We start from the raw sequence: 15425 nt of genomic DNA on the forward strand, positions 1-15425 counted from the left end.
TCGGAACCGATGCACTCAACTAGAGGGAAAAGTCCTGCAGGGGTAGAATGTCTGTGATGTAGCTTTTCCTGTGGTTATAGGTGGACTTGAGCTTCTCTCCTCCTGAAGGCCTGCCTTCATCTGATGCTCGCTTGCTGTTCAGAGCCTCCCCGAACTCCCTCTGTGCTGTCCATGCTGTGGATAAGAGCATTCTCCTCATGAAGCCAGAAGCTGACCTGTCACCCAGCTCTGTAAGTGCTTAGTCTGTGGGGCGACTTGGAGCCTGGTCCAAGCAAGCGCTGCCAAAGGCTGGGGTGGAAACAGTGGAACAGTCAGTCCATCTTGTCAGTGCTGACACAGGAAAGCTGCCCTGTGCTCTTTCTCATCTTCTGCCAACTGGCAAAAAGATGAGAACTGGGCAGCAGCTGTTTCTTAGGGATTCTGTGACACTGCAGGGATGGCGATTAGGAAGCTCTTTTAAGGGGACTGCTTCTCTTGGCCAGAGCTAAATTCTATTGTGTATTTGATGATTATTTTTCAGTTATTCTCTCCAGCCATGGATTCTTTTTCTTGAAGTAGCATCTGGAAATGTCAGAGAGCTTATTCCCCACATGCCAAGCAGTAAATGACAATCCCTGAGTAGGGACAAAGTACTGCAGATGGACTGGCCAGTGTAATTTATGATATATTTGAGCCATAATCATAGAATCATAGAGTGGTTTGGGTTGGAAGGGTCCTTAAAGATCATCCAGTTCCAACCCCCCCCCGCCATGGGCAAGGACACCTCCCACTAGATCAGGCTGCCCAAGGCCCCATCCAGCCTGGCCTTGAACACTTCCAGGGATGGGGCATCCATAGGTTCCCTGGGTGACCTGTTCCAGCACCTCACCACTCTCATTGTGAAGAAATTCCTCCTTTCGTCTAGTCTAAATCTGCCCCTCTCCAATTAATAGCCTTAGTCCCTAGTCCTATCACTACATGGCTTTGTAAAAAGTCCCTTCCCAGCTTTCTTATAGCCCCTTCAGGTACTGGTAGATCACTATAAGGTCTCCTTGGAACCTTCTCTTCTCCAGGCTGAACAACCCCAACTCTCTCAGCCTGTCCTCATGTGGGAGGTGCACCAGCCCTCTGATCCAGAGTAACACGCTATCCATAATGAAAGAGGCAGTATCTCCAAATTCAGATATCTTTTTTGACTCCCAAATTCCAATTGGTCCCATGACAGGGAGGACCATGGCAATGTGGATCTATGTGCAGGTGATGCGACTGTTATGGTGCTTGCATCCAGCTCCCTCAATTGTGTTTTGTGACAGTGGACACTGAAAATGCCAAATACCCTGGCTTTGTTTGCCTAGGTGTACAGCTTGCTGCCAGTGAAGGAACTGCGTGACTATCGCTATGATGCAGGCATGCTCTTGGAGGAACCCCTGGGGAACTGCATCCCCTTGACAAAGGTATTTCTGAATGGGATCACCTATTCTCCAGTGGTGGAGATGAACGAAGAGGACACTTACAGCATCTTAAAGGTATGGCCCTCTTGCATGGTTAGGGGATGGAGTGGGAGAAACTGAGAATGCTTAAGCAATCTGTGACATGATGCAATATAATAAGGGTAGGGTTTGTGAATCTGGATGATCTGACACTAATTTTTATCCAGAGGCAAGTTCAGTGAGCTTCACCTGTCTTGCCAGCTTTGCTCTCAACTTGGTGGAAAAGGGATCAATCTCAAAGTTTTCCTCTTACAGAAAAAGCTTTTAGGTTGACTTCAAATAAGGTTCTAATGGGAGGTAAGTAATCCTATGTCACTAGTTACCCAAATAAATCAATATGTCCTTGAGCTGCATCGTAGCAGGTGCATGTTTACTTCCAGAGAGAACACTATATTATCTCAGTGGCTCATCCTGACCCATAGGCTGGAATTGGACTGGAACTAGTGTGCTAGAAATAGAGGGGAATCTATCCTTTGGTCTCTCTGAGCCACCCAGGCACCCAGACCCAAGGCTGCGGAGGATCATCGCAGGGTCCAATGCACAGCTTCTCATTTTGAGGCAGTAAAATACCAGTGTCAGGTCTGCTAGGTGAACCTCAACAAGAAGCAGTAAGAAAAAGCCCATGTTGGTTTCTCTCCCATAGGAAATGGGTTTAAAGGTTTTCACAAATACCAAGGTGAGGAAACCTTGGTACTGCAGTGCACCTGGAGGATCCCACTTTGCATCAAGAAGAATCGGGAGTGCAGCACCTCTGTATGTGAGGGCAAACGGTAAAGGAACTAAGTCTTGTTACTACCTCTGTTCTCAACAAAGATCTTGTCTGTGTTTTGGGTTGAATATCTAAACAAGAGCTGGGGCTGTGTATTGAACACCTGGAAGCAGAAGTGCTGGGTTCGCAGATTTTAGCTTCTGCATGAGTGTAGGGCTTCTCTCTCTTCTCTTTTGTTTCGTTGTGAAGGTGTACAGACAAGCTCTGATGACTCCATGTTAGAATTCAGCAGAACTAGGCAGTTTTCAGACTCAGGCAGAGCAGAGGATATTATTCTGCTGCTGAATTCTCTGTTCACTAGGCTTTTACAGCAGACTTAAAGTGTGTCCAGCAGCATTTACAGTCTGTCCTCGTTGACTCATCCATTTTTATGAACTGTCAAAACGAGAGGAAGTGGATGACAAAATTTTCAGTGACAAGCTGGTATTCTTTGGGGGCTTAGAAAGTTAAGATGCATGTGGCAGAAGTCTAGTCTGAAATGGACTCACCTTATTTCTAAGGGTTATCTCAACTCTTAGACTCTACCTGTTTGTATGGTAGAACTGATCATGTCATCCTCCAGAGACTCATATTAATCGAAATACCCTAGAAAATCTAAATTATTCTAGGTGATTAACTGAGTTTTCCTCTGGCACAAGTAACTGTGCTTTTGTACACTTCTAATGCAAGTTGCTAAAGTGCAGGATACATGATTTTAAATTATTTTAAACTGCAATAGGCAGCAGTAAGAAAAATTAAATACCATGACAGACAAACACAAACAAGCCACTTGTCATTTTGCTAGGAGCTGTGATACTGCTCTGACTGATTGCATCTTTCTCACGTGCCCTGAGACCTCAGACTCTGGAGGTGCCTGTTGCACAGATAGTATGGATACTTGATAGCTACACAATTTTTATCTAAGTGTAGAAGTTAATTTAGCCAAAGTAAAGATTTTATTCAAGAACTTTTCTTCTTTGTCTATTTGAGTGGATTTCTCTTTCCGTTTGCCAAGCAAACCAAGTCTCACCCACCTTTGCTTCTGAGTTGTTCAAACCCGAAGAAAACAAAGGCTCATTTTTTACCAGATTTCATCCCAAACTCAGAATGTTTTCTTGGGAATAATTTTTGCATGCAAAAATTTTATTTTAGTCATAAAGTCTGTTTTTACATTTCCCAGATTTCAACTGCATGTTTTAAGTTTAAGCATTTTCAGCCTAGTTCATAGATTTGGCAAGGAGGTGGATTTCTGAGTCACATGACCCTACAAAACCCACTGCAACAGAGGGATGTTCCCTTGCTAGCTGGCCTGATGGGCTGGAGAGGGATGTGACAATAAGACTGTACCCAAAAGGGAAAAGGCTGCTTGCACAGAAGGTCATAAATAGCTCTTTGCTCTAAGCAACATCCTTATTTTAACTTTTTGAAGTTCTTCCCCACAATCTTTGAGGTTCACTAGCGATCAGAAAGAAATAATGGGAGGTTAGCACACTTAATAAACCTCAACCCTGAAACTTCACGGTTGCTGGTACCAGTGCTTACTACAGCCACAGCAAACATCTGCTGCCTGCATAGCTTCTGACTGCCACATAGATCGCCACTTTCTCAGACAGAAGCATGATACTGGTATAGGTCTTGCTTCTTTTGAATTATCAGTAGGTGACTTCTTTTCCATCTCATTACATTCAGAACTTCGGGAAGGTAGAGTTCATCCCACATCATCCACACCTGAAGTGGTGACAGAAACAGTCCGAAAGTATTTCCCAGAAACTTGGATTTGGAGTTTAGTAACTATAAGGTGAGCACTGTGGGCTAGTTTCTTCCTTTTTAATAGAACTGTTTTTATAAAGTATTTGCCAAGCCTTTTCAATGCTAGAAAGTCTTTCATTGTTTGCAGCAATCACTTGTCAGTTCTCCGAGATGGAATTACCTTCAGCGATAGTTAGGTTTTTCCAAGGAGTGGTCATGGCTCTGGAAGGTGTGGGGTGGCTCTACAGTAGCAAACACACTATGCCCCATCATTCACGCAGGCAGTACTGTTCACTAGGGTGAGAGGAGTACAGATAGTCACCAAAATGCCATAAAAATCATCCTTCTGTCTTTGTTGTCTGTGCTTCATCAGCTCCGAGGGAAATGCTGATCTAGATGTGACCATCCCTGACACCATCACCGAGTGGAAAGCCAATGCATTCTGCACCTCAGCAGACATGGGCTTTGGACTATCTCCGACAGTGTCCCTCAGAGCCTTCCAGCCCTTCTTTGTGGAGCTCACCATGCCCTACTCTGTGGTGCGTGGTGAGGCCTTCACACTGAAAGCCACCGTTTTCAGCTACCTGTCTGCCTGCATCAGGGTAAGGAAGATTTAAAGCCTTCTCTCTACTTGTGTACCTTCTTGTTCACGTCTTGCTTCCACTTAGCTTTCTTATCTCTGAGTAGCCCTAGAACCTTAAACCCTCAAATTCTTATGTTATTCCTCCTATATACTCCAAACACAGAACCCACAACTCCAGCTCACTGCTTCTTTATTCCTGAAGAAGCAGTTATTGCTACGACTTCTTCACTCCCTCATAATCACCCTTCCCTGACTGTGCCTTTCTGCAACTGACAGGTCAATGTGACTCTGGCTCAGTCTACACATTTCCTGGCTGATCTGGTGGAAAACGAGGAAGAATCTCATTGTCTGTGTGAGAACGGGAGGAAGACTGTGGCTTGGCTGGTGACTCCCAAATCTCTAGGTAAAGGTTTCAGGGTGCTGAGAACTGCAGGAAGGGTATCTTTGTGCTGTTCTTTTCGTATAGTATTGGATGCTTGAGCAACAGTTTCCTGGGAAACACTGCTGCTGAGTGTCTGTCTCATCTGGTGTTATTTGGCAGGCAAAGGCTGGCAGGCTCATAGTGTCCAAGGTTCTGTATGGTACTATATGTAATGCCATCAAGCCTTGCAGCCCTTGGACAACATCTTCTGAAGCCAGAGATATTGCTGGCCAGCAGGGATGCTCTGTGAGCTCCACCCTCCACCTCCCTGAGGTTAAACACTTACCGTATGGAACCTTTGTGCTTGTGTTCACGGTTGTTGTTAAATGCTGTGGTAGCAGCTGTGGTATGTATGCAGGGTAGCAGTGTGTTGAACAGCAGTGGGGCTGGCGAGTCCCACCACTGTAGTGTGCTAGGTTCTGGAGTAGAGTCACAAAAATAGAGTTGTATTTAATGACAATGCAGATCATCTGCTCCAGGATGATTTCAGATACAGCTGTGTTCCTGTGGGAAAGAACCAGGGCCCAGGTGTGGTAGAAAATACCCATGCACAGGACTGCACTTTGAAACTCTCAGAAGTGGTAGTGACTCCCATCATCTGTCTCTCCCAGATAGCACTGTCTGACTCCTGTTTCTTCCAGGGCAGGTGGAGTTCTCTGTGAGCACTGAGGCCCTGCAGAACCAGCAGTCCTGTGGGAATGCCATTGTGGAGACCCCTGAGAAAGGGCGTAAGGACACGGTCATCAGACAGCTGCTGGTGGAGGTATGTGGGCTGTGAGAAAGGGAGGACTGAGCTTCCCCATGGGCCTGAGATGCAATTGGGCAGGGTCATAGATAATCTTGTTTAGGCTGCCTTTCCCATGGAAGACTGGACCAGACGGTCTCTTGAGGTACCTTCCAACCTGGTCTGGTCTGTGATTCTATAAGATCGCTACACAGTGTGGTGATGTGATGGTCTTACATCACCTTTATACTTGGCTGGGCTGCATAAAGACTACAGGTTAATAACACAGTGTCTTCCAGTACTCTAAACTTCCCCTGTCCCCTACAGTAACTGGACTCATACTCCAATACATCCTTTCCTTTGCCTCCTACCTGTCACCTCCTGTTTCAGTACGTCCTCTTTATGGCTCTCTCCTCCTTTTGAGACAGCTGCAGCAGGTTTGCCAGTCAGCACATGCTGCCTCTTTGCTAGTTGAGTGGCTGAGCAAATGGCCTCTTAAGCTAAGTGTTACACAGTTCTGGTTTGCTACCATAAATTGGTACAAGGATAAAGGTGAGAGATTCAAAAGAACTTATGGGAATTTGGTGGCTGTAGAGAAGCCTCCTTCAAAAATCCAGATATTATAAAAGCCCATGAAAATATGCTAAAATTTTTCATCTAATCCATTTCCTGTGGCAAGAAAAGTTGCTTATGCTATGTGGCATAGAGGCAAGTATTATGTGGAAGTATTGCGTGTCCTTTATAGGAAAATGCAAGTTAATTATTCTGGATGTGGTAACCTGGCAGGTAGATTCTATGTTCTTAGCCTTTCTCTGTATCATTAAAAACCTATTGCTTGCCTCTTGTGTTGTATAGTATCAATAATGTCACCAGATTAATATTAGAGTGCACAACATCTTCCCTTTCTCTTACCAACAGACACATTTGTTTTTCCCTAAAGCATCTGCAGCATTATTATAAATATCACTGCAGACATCTCTTCAGGACAGCCCCCTAGATCAATTGTGAACTTTTGCTAACAAAAGCACTTACTGTAGTGTTTCAGTCCCCTTGTTACAAGGATAAGCGTCTCTTACTTTGTACAATAGTTGCAGGTCATTCATATAATAGTCTTGCGGTGTCTCCCTTTCTTTTCCTGTCCTTCCTCCATGTACGACATAACCAATCACTTAGAATTGTGTTTCTTGTACTTTCTTAAATTATTATTTAAGAGCTTTGCATTTCAGGGATTGTTTGTGACTACCTCTTCTTCTCTGGTTCACTCATTTCTTTTTTCAAGTATCCTTTTTAAGGATTCTTCTGTCTGTTTGTACTTCTTGTTGCACTAACTTCTCACCTCTGTTGTTTTCCTTCATCCTACCCAAGCCTGAAGGAGTTGAGAAGGAAACAACTCAGAACTCTGTTCTCTGTGTAAAAGGTAAAGTCCTCTCTCCCCACCCTCTCCATTTGTTTTTGTGTGGTTCGATGGGCAGGATGTGGCAGGAGGAGGAAGATAGTGCTGCCTCTATCATATTACATAGGCTGGTATTTTAGATAATCAAAACATGCCCCATCAGTTGGGAGCCTGAGACTTAAGACAGAAGAAAGCTCTAGAAAATGAACCAACCTGCCTAAGCATTAAGGGATGAGCCAGAACAGATTTAGCATGAATGTTTGCATCCCTGTTCTCATGTGTGCTGACCTTGGAGTTACAAGTGATATCTCCTGTTCTCTAGCATACCCAGGAAAAAGCTGTAGAGATGCAATCTACAATGCCTCACAGAGGCTGCCCTTTCACTGAGGCCCTCTCCCCTTCCTTTCACTCTTTTCTGGGGGAGTGCACTGAAGCTGTGTGGGTCTTATTTCTTTCTCAGGAGAACCCGTGAAAAAGAAGTTTTCCCTGTTGCTCCCCACAAATGTGGTACAAGACTCAGGCAGAGCATATTTCTCAGTGCTGGGTGAGTAAGCAGCCTGGGAGAAGAACCATGTGTTGTTTCTGCCCATCTTATGTTGGCCTCTTACCTCACAGATTTTTCTCCTGGTTCCCAACACACCTTACTCCTGTGTTTCATCCTTTCTGACTCAAGCACTTTCCCTTCAAGTTGTGCTCTTTGTTTTCCCCTTTCTGCACACCCTTTTGTTCAGGGTTCTCTGCCAGTGCTCTAACTTTTCTCTTGTTCCCCTATTTTCCTTTTCTCTGTTTTTCAGTGTTTCATTCCAGGATCTTTATCAATCCAGATTTGCTTTTGTTCTTCTCTGTTGTCTCTGGTATCTCTTGTTCAGTAGCTCCCTCTGATTCTGACAGCCAGCCTTGAGTTTTGTTAATATCCCTCTTGTATTTCCTGCTACTCAGGTGACATCATGGGCACTACCATGATGAACCTGCACCAGCTCCTTCAGATGCCATTTGGCTGTGGTGAGCAGAACATGGTTCTGTTTGCACCCAACATCTATGTCCTGGACTACCTGAACAAGACAGGGCAGCTGAGTGAGGAGATCAAATCCAAGGCCATTGGATACTTAGTGAGCGGTGAGCTGGGACATAGCTTTTACTTGTGCTTTGGATTTTTTCCAGATCCTGCGTTGGGTGGTTCTGTCAGATGCTTGACAAATGTGGAAAGAGAATTTCTCTCATGCACAAATAGTCTCTGCTGTATGCTTGAGAAGGCCCTTCACTGCTTTTTGCTTTATTATTATCTGTTGCTTAAGCATTGGGGTGCCTGATTACTGCACCCACTATTTTCTGCTCCCTAATTGGGTTGCAGTGCTGTGCAGATTTATCACATGACCTGCTATGGTGAATTGTCCATTGCCATTAATGTGCCCTGTCTTCCTTCTGAAGAAAGGCAGGTGTTGCTTCTCCTCATGCAGTACAAGCAGTGCACAGAGGTGAAGATGTATCAGCCCCTCTTATTGGCTAGAATAAGCCTGATTTACTCCTCTCTCCTTTGCCTTTGCTGGTACAGCAGATTTTCTGTTCCCCCATCCCTCTGCAGAGTTTCTCTGGCATCTGAATCCTGTTTTAACTGCCCATTGCAGGCTATCAGAGGCAGCTGAACTACAAGCACCCGGATGGCTCTTACAGCACCTTTGGACCACGTTATGGCCAACCCGGGAACACCTGGTGAGATTTCAATGTCACATATGTCTTCCTCATGTGCTCCTCTTTCTCAGCTACACATTAATAATAAAAGCTGCATGACAGTAAATAGGAAATGCTGTTGCAGACCAACAGCTTTCTGGAGCTGATGTGATCACTGTGCTGCCTCCTACTTAATGAAATAGGCTGCATCAGACAGGTATGTGGGTGAAGCACATCCTCCCACCAGCAGCTCTGAGAACCATGACATACAAGAAGGAAATGGAAATAAATTGGGGGAAGAAGAGAGCAGGGATTTCACATCATGACTGAGAAAGGCTGAAGAGTTGCAGTGACAGCTCTTGTAGACTAGCATATGCTGAGAAGGCTGCTGGGAAAGCTGTCTCCATGTATGTGAAAAGGGTAATTGCAGAACAGTGCTGTATGTTATTTTTACTAAGAGTGCTGGTGTGTTCTGAAGCAAAGACAGCCTGGAGAAGCATTTGTGCAAGTTGCCAGTGTGACTTACTGCAAAGTTTTGAGTTGCTCCAGCATATAATTGCCTTGCATTTTCAACTTTAGGTAAGGGTAAAACTGGATAATTTCATCACCTTCGGTATGCTTTTAGTTTCTGAAACAGTAATTGGCTCTTCACAGCATGTTGGCTTCTCACCATATACCTGTTTCATCTCCATAACTGCTGTAACCACACCAGCAAAAGCGCTTTTAACATTATGTTCTGTACTTTAAAACTCTGGGGAGTTCTGGGAAACCCATGAGGTATGGATTTGTGCAAAAGTCCTGCCAGCAGACCACGAACTGTCAGGGATTTATCTACTCTTCCCTATCATTTTGAGTATTGCTGTTATGCAGATGATAATTGACATGGACCTCCCTACTTTTTCAGAAGAGATTTGTTTAGATACAGATCAACAATTGCTGTCCTTCAAACTCTAGCTTCAGCACAAGGGGATCAGAGGGTTTTATAAGCCAAGAGAGGGACAAGAAATTAAGGTAGGAAGCAGGGGTTTTTTTGACAGAGTTTTTGAGGGTTTTGTACATTTTTGATATAATATACATCTGGTCTGACTAATTGGCCCACAGTTCCCCAGGTGTTCTTGCCTTTATTCAGGCAGATGATGTGCACAAGGGCCCTGTCACCTGCGATGAACAACAGGCCTGCTCAAGCCTTTTCACTGCGCTTTCTCTCTTTCAGGCTCACAGCCTTTGTCCTCAAGTCCTTTGCCCAGGCCCGGCCTCACATCTTCATAGATGAGAAGCACATCCAGGATGCTTTGGTCTGGCTGTCCTTGAAACAGAAGGAAAATGGCTGTTTCCGCAATTCTGGGACACTCCTGAACAATGCAATGAAGGTAACATGTCTGCCTGGCTGATTTTTGTGAGGTTAGAACTTGACTGTAAGTCAGATGAGACTTTCTGTATAATCACCACAACAGTATGTGGGCTAACCTGCACTGTATAAGAAGTCTTGATAATTCCACATCATCTGCAAGGGAGAAGGGTATGCAAAGCAGAATAAAGTATTCCCACTGGAGCTGGAGAAAAGAGCGAGAAGCTAGGTGGGCTCAGCACTTACCTTTATGTTTCCCTGCAGGGTGGAGTGGACAATGAGGTCTCGCTGACAGCCTACATCACTATCGCATTGCTGGAGATTCCTCTGCCTGTAACTGTACGTGGCTGCACTCTAACTTGAGTCACTTATGTTCTGTTAGTCCATGATGACACAGTACAACCCAGAATTTGCTTAAGATTGGAAAAAGGACTTGGTTATTGAGCCTTGGGATATAAGAATTATCTGCTATTAATTCTGGAATATCTGGGACATGTTGTACCGTGCTTCCTAGATCTCATTCTGCCAGACCGATCCTCAAAGTTCAGTGCAATGATGTGTCATTTGTAAGGGGAAAAAAAAAAAAAATTCTCCCCAGCCTTCCAACTGCTGGTTATCTCTTTCCAGCACTCAGTGGTGCGTAATGCTCTGTTCTGCCTGGAAACAGCAGCAAGTGAGAAAGAAAACCATGTCTACACCAAGGCTCTGATGGCTTACGCCTTTGCCCTGGCAGGGAAGGAGGGGAAGCGGAAAGCATTGCTTAGCTCACTGGAAAAGGAAGCTGTGAAAAAGGGTGAGTGCTCCTGGTAGGCCATCGCTTTCTTCTAACCCACTGGTGTTATGTCTCCCCTTAACAAAATGTTATTTGTTGTTGGGTCAATGGCTGCAGCACATGGCTTCTCTGGAGGAGGAGGCTGATGGAGGGAGAGGAAAGATTTGTGCACAGGGATTGCGTTTTTGATAACCCTCTCTCAGTGCCTATTCCTACTTCTTCACTCCTAGTTCATCAGGAAACACCAGGCATCATTCCCACCGGTGCTGAACTGAAGGGTAGCTCTGCTGGCATCTGTCCTCAGCTCAGGCCTGTTGCCCCAACAGGCACTGCTTAGTAAAGACTCAGTACTGTTTATGGCCACTGCTTCATTCCAGTGCATTTAGACCAAAACTGACCTTGTACAGCAAAAGTGGTGATAAATCAAGGAAAATCTGCATGTGCTGAAAGAGAAATTGAACATACAGACCGTTCTGGAGTCCATAGCAGAAACTCTGAGTCTTCCAGGAAGCCATGTCATGACTTGGAAGCATTCTGGGAAAGTCAGGCCAGGCAGTGGGTTTGCCCAAGAGTTGGGCAGCAAAATTGTGAAGGATGTATCCCCAGCACCTCTTGCCTTTTCCACTTGCAGGTGACTATCAAGCCCTTGTCATATTTTTGGGGTCATTTTGCCTCACATGGCTTGTCACAGCCTGTCCCCAGCATCTCTACTCCAAAAGGAAGGAGTGTCATCCTTTTTAGGTCCCTCGAGGTGCTCAAGTGCACAAATACCTGTGTGAATGTGGAGTTTAGGACAAAGTGGTATCCAGGACTGAGGACTGAGCCTCAACAGTCTCAGACTAGTTGTAAATCTGTAGCAAATGTAAACCTAACTCTCCCACTTCATCCTGCATGACAGGCGCATCCTGGAGCCTCTGTCCTCCCAACTGGACTGGCAACAGAACAAGAACTGCCCTTCCATAACTACTAATAATTGCCTTTTGTCTTCTCTCCACTCTCCTTGCTCTTGTGAAGACGGGTCTGTCCATTGGCAGCGGCCTGGGAAAGAGCCCGAGGTTGATCTCCCTTACTATCACTACCGAGCTCCGTCTGCCGAAGTGGAGTTGACAGCCTACGTGCTCCTGGCTCACCTCACCTCGCAGCCAACACCCTCCCAGGAGGAGCTGTCATCTGCATCTCTCATTGCAAAGTGGATCAGCAGTCAGCAAAATCCCAGTGGAGGCTTCTCCTCCACCCAGGTGAGCTGCTTCCTTCCTGTGTCCTCAGACATCAGTGTCAGAAGATGGGAAGCATCAGAGACCTGTGTGGGAGCACAGTAAGCTTCACCAGAGCAGGGAATGTATTATGTCCCTGCAGCATCTCCCATGGCTGCCAAGGTCCCAAGAGGCTAGAGTATGACTTGTATGTCAAGTAGTGCCTCTGGGTACAACTGATCCAGAGACCTGGTTTCCTTGACGCAGTGGAGCAGATCGGTGGGGACCCAAGGGGTGTGTGTCTGTGCCACTGGAGAGAGCTCCCACTGCCATTTGTTTGTTTGTGCACGTGAAGTTGCTGCTTCTCCCTGTGTGGAGCAAGCAAAGGCTGCGCAGAGTTCCACATCAGGGTCCTCAAGGAACACACAACCGCTGGACAGAGGACACAGGAAGAGAACAGAAACATGCAAAAGCGGCTTCACCCTCTGTGCTTTGTACTTATGACTGGAGAACATGAAGAGTGGAGGAGAGGGGCCTGCCATCAGCAAAGGGCAGGCTGTGGGAGAACAGGCTATGGGAAGGCTGACTTTATCCCTCTGAGTGCTGAGACCCATCTTTTTCAGGACACAGTGGTGGCTCTCCAAGCCCTGTCCCTGTACGGAGCTGCCACCTATGCCAAGAGCGGAGCAGCTTCCAAAGTGACCCTGCGATCTGGAGCGGACTTCCAGCAAGACTTCCAAGTGGATCCCAGAAACCGACTGCTGCTCCAGCGCGTGCCCCTGCCCCAGGTGCCAGGGGAGTACAGCACCGAGGTGTCTGGCGAAGGATGTGTCTATCTGCAGGTGAGGGTCATGGGGACAGGTGGCATCCTGGGAGGAGAGGACCTGCCAGGCAACATCCAGGGCGAGGGCAGAAGGGACAGGGCAATGGGAGGAGAGGGAGGAAAGGCTTTGGGAGAGGGAAGAGGGGAAGAGGAGAGGTGTGTGGAGGAGAAATGAGTAGAAAGAAAGGAGTGAAAGATCCGCAATGTGGAGGAGCTGTGAGAATGGGAGTAGGGAGGCAGGACAGGGAGAGGATGGTGTCTGTTCGTGTGCTGAGCATGCACACACGCATGCTCAAACAGAGCTGCTGGCTCTCCCCTAGACAAGCCTGAGGTACAACGTGCTGCCGACGCAGGAGGATGCACCCTTCATGCTCCATGTGTACACAATCCCAGAGACATGTGAGGAGTCCAAGGCTCTGAAGGTCTTTGACATAGGCATAAATGTCAGGTGAGTCTGCTTTTGGCTCTGAGCCTTCTTAAGAATCTGCGGGTGCTGGAGGTCTGGCAAGCCAGTCTGAAAGCCCTGGGAGGGCAGTGCATCCCCAGGAAGGCGGGCAGGAAGCATCTGGGCTGGCATGAGAGGCTGTGGAGGAAGGGCATGTCCTGCAGTGTTGGAGTTGTGTGAGCAGCCCAAGGCTGGGCTAGCGAGGGGCTGCAGAGCTGGCTAGGATGGTCTGGCATAGCTGGAGAAGAAACTGTTGGACTGTCAGGACGTGGGGGATTACTAAGTGTTATGGGAGAGATGGAAGTTCCCCCAAGTCTGATTTGCAGTGCCCTGACTCTTTGCTGCTTGGTTCCTTAGTTACACTGGGGAGCGCAATGAGTCCAACATGGTGATTGTTGATGTGAAGACACTGTCCGGATTCATCCCCGTGAAGTCCTCTGTGAGGAAGGTAGGAGCCTGTTTGTCAAACAAGCCACATCCAGCTTCTTATCTTCCAGACACCTTCCAAGTGTCTGTAGCAAACTAAAGGATTTCAGGGTCTGAATCAGCTCCATCTTGCCATGGATCTGGACAGGCTGGACCGCTGGGCAGAGTCCAATGGCATGAGGTTTAACAAGGCCAAATGCCGGGTCCTGCACTTGGGGCACAACAACCCCATGCAGTGCTACAGACTAGGAGAAGTCTGTCTAGAAAGCTGCCTGGAGGAGAAAGACCTGGGGGTGTTGGTTGAGAGCCGACTGAATATGAGCCAGCAGTGTGCCCAGGTGGCCAAGAAGGCCAATGGCATCTTGGCTTGTATCAGAAACGGCGTGACCAGCAGGTCCAGGGAGGTTATCCTCCCTCTGTACTCGGCACTGGTGAGACCGCTCCTCGAATACTGTGTTCAGTTCTGGGCCCCTCACCACGAGAAGGATGTTGAGGCTCTGGAACGAGTCCAGAGAAGAGCAACAAAGCTGGTGAGGGGGCTGGAGAACAGGCCTTATGAGGAGCGGCTGAGAGAGCTGGGGCTGTTTAGCCTGGAGAAGAGGAGGCTGAGGGGTCACCTCATTGCTCTCTACAACTACCTGAATGGAGGTTGTAGAGAGGAGGGTGCTGGCCTCTTCTTCCAAGTGACAGGGGACAGGACAAGAGGGAATGGCCTCAAGCTCCGCCAGGGGAGGTTTAGGCTGGACGTTAGGAAAAAATTCTTTACAGAGAGGGTCATTGGGCCCTGGAACAGGCTGCCCAGGGAGGTGGTTGAATCCCCTTCCCTGGAGGTGTTTAAGGCACGGGTGGACGAGGTGCTGAGGGATATGGTTTAGTGTTTGATAGGAACGGTTGGACTCGATGATCCGGTGGGTCTCTTCCAGCCTGGTTATTCTGTGATTCTGTGATTGTTGTCTCCACATTTGCCATGCACAGTTCTCTTTACATACCTGGCTCAAGGACAGCACAAGGGAGACAATGTCATGACTCTAGGAAAAGCAGGCTAGTGTATTCTTTGGACACCGGGTGGATGGACAGCTCTATTATCTGTACCCCAAGAGCGCCCTAGAAGCATTGTGTGTGCACAGGTCACTCAAAAGTAGCGGTGTTCCTTTTTCTTCCAGCTGATTCAACACCACCTTATAGCACTGCATCTGGTTATATCTTGAGTCACTGTTTGAGATGCTGAACAGGTGCATGGTCTGGACAATAAAGGCGATCCCAAGACACCGCAGAACTTTCATGTCAGAAGGGATGTATGTTTGCTGAGCTGTTCCATCACTGTGCTTGAGCCAGTGCCCAGTCCCTGCTAGATGCAGGCCCTACTTCATCAGCTAGGGTGGCCGTGATAACCTAGTGGCACACCAAGGAGGCAGTTCCATGCTGCACATTTAGTTCCAGGAGCACCCCAGTGTTCCATCCACAGGGCTGTGCCGGGGCACAGGGAGAGCACCCTCAACACTGTAACATCTCGGTCTTCTTTCTTCAGCTGGAAGGTCATCCGGTTATTGAGCGCACAGAGTTGAGTACCAACCATGTCCTACTGTATCTGGAAAAGGTGAGTATCCAAGGCAAGGATGGGTGAGGAACACAGGCATTGGGACATTTGGACACACAGGATGAG

The 15425-nt window shown here is 47.2% G+C and overlaps 1 protein-coding gene across 3 annotated transcripts in view; it reads left to right on the top strand.

Annotated features, from left to right (window-relative positions):
- Positions 1-15425, top strand: part of LOC138723980 (alpha-2-macroglobulin-like) — a 31003-nt gene that overhangs the window by 13834 nt on the left and 1744 nt on the right. For 2 of the 3 annotated variants that reach the window (XM_069863583.1, XM_069863568.1), the window contains exons 15-33: positions 81-230; positions 1335-1505; positions 2113-2239; positions 3877-4015; positions 4340-4568; positions 4826-4952; positions 5612-5733; positions 7060-7111; positions 7548-7631; positions 8027-8203; positions 8713-8797; positions 9969-10125; positions 10368-10442; positions 10731-10896; positions 11890-12113; positions 12692-12910; positions 13212-13339; positions 13694-13784; positions 15291-15359. In XM_069863583.1, coding sequence (XP_069719684.1) covers positions 81-230; positions 1335-1505; positions 2113-2239; positions 3877-4015; positions 4340-4568; positions 4826-4952; positions 5612-5733; positions 7060-7111; positions 7548-7631; positions 8027-8203; positions 8713-8797; positions 9969-10125; positions 10368-10442; positions 10731-10896; positions 11890-12113; positions 12692-12910; positions 13212-13339; positions 13694-13784; positions 15291-15359 — 2592 coding nt within the window. The remainder of the gene's footprint in view (positions 1-80; positions 231-1334; positions 1506-2112; positions 2240-3876; positions 4016-4339; positions 4569-4825; positions 4953-5611; positions 5734-7059; positions 7112-7547; positions 7632-8026; positions 8204-8712; positions 8798-9968; positions 10126-10367; positions 10443-10730; positions 10897-11889; positions 12114-12691; positions 12911-13211; positions 13340-13693; positions 13785-15290; positions 15360-15425) is intronic. The other variant, XM_069863576.1, reaches the window with a different exon arrangement.

Source organism: Phaenicophaeus curvirostris, chromosome 1 (assembly GCF_032191515.1).
Source record: "Phaenicophaeus curvirostris isolate KB17595 chromosome 1, BPBGC_Pcur_1.0, whole genome shotgun sequence".
Lineage (NCBI taxonomy): Eukaryota > Metazoa > Chordata > Aves > Cuculiformes > Cuculidae > Phaenicophaeus > Phaenicophaeus curvirostris.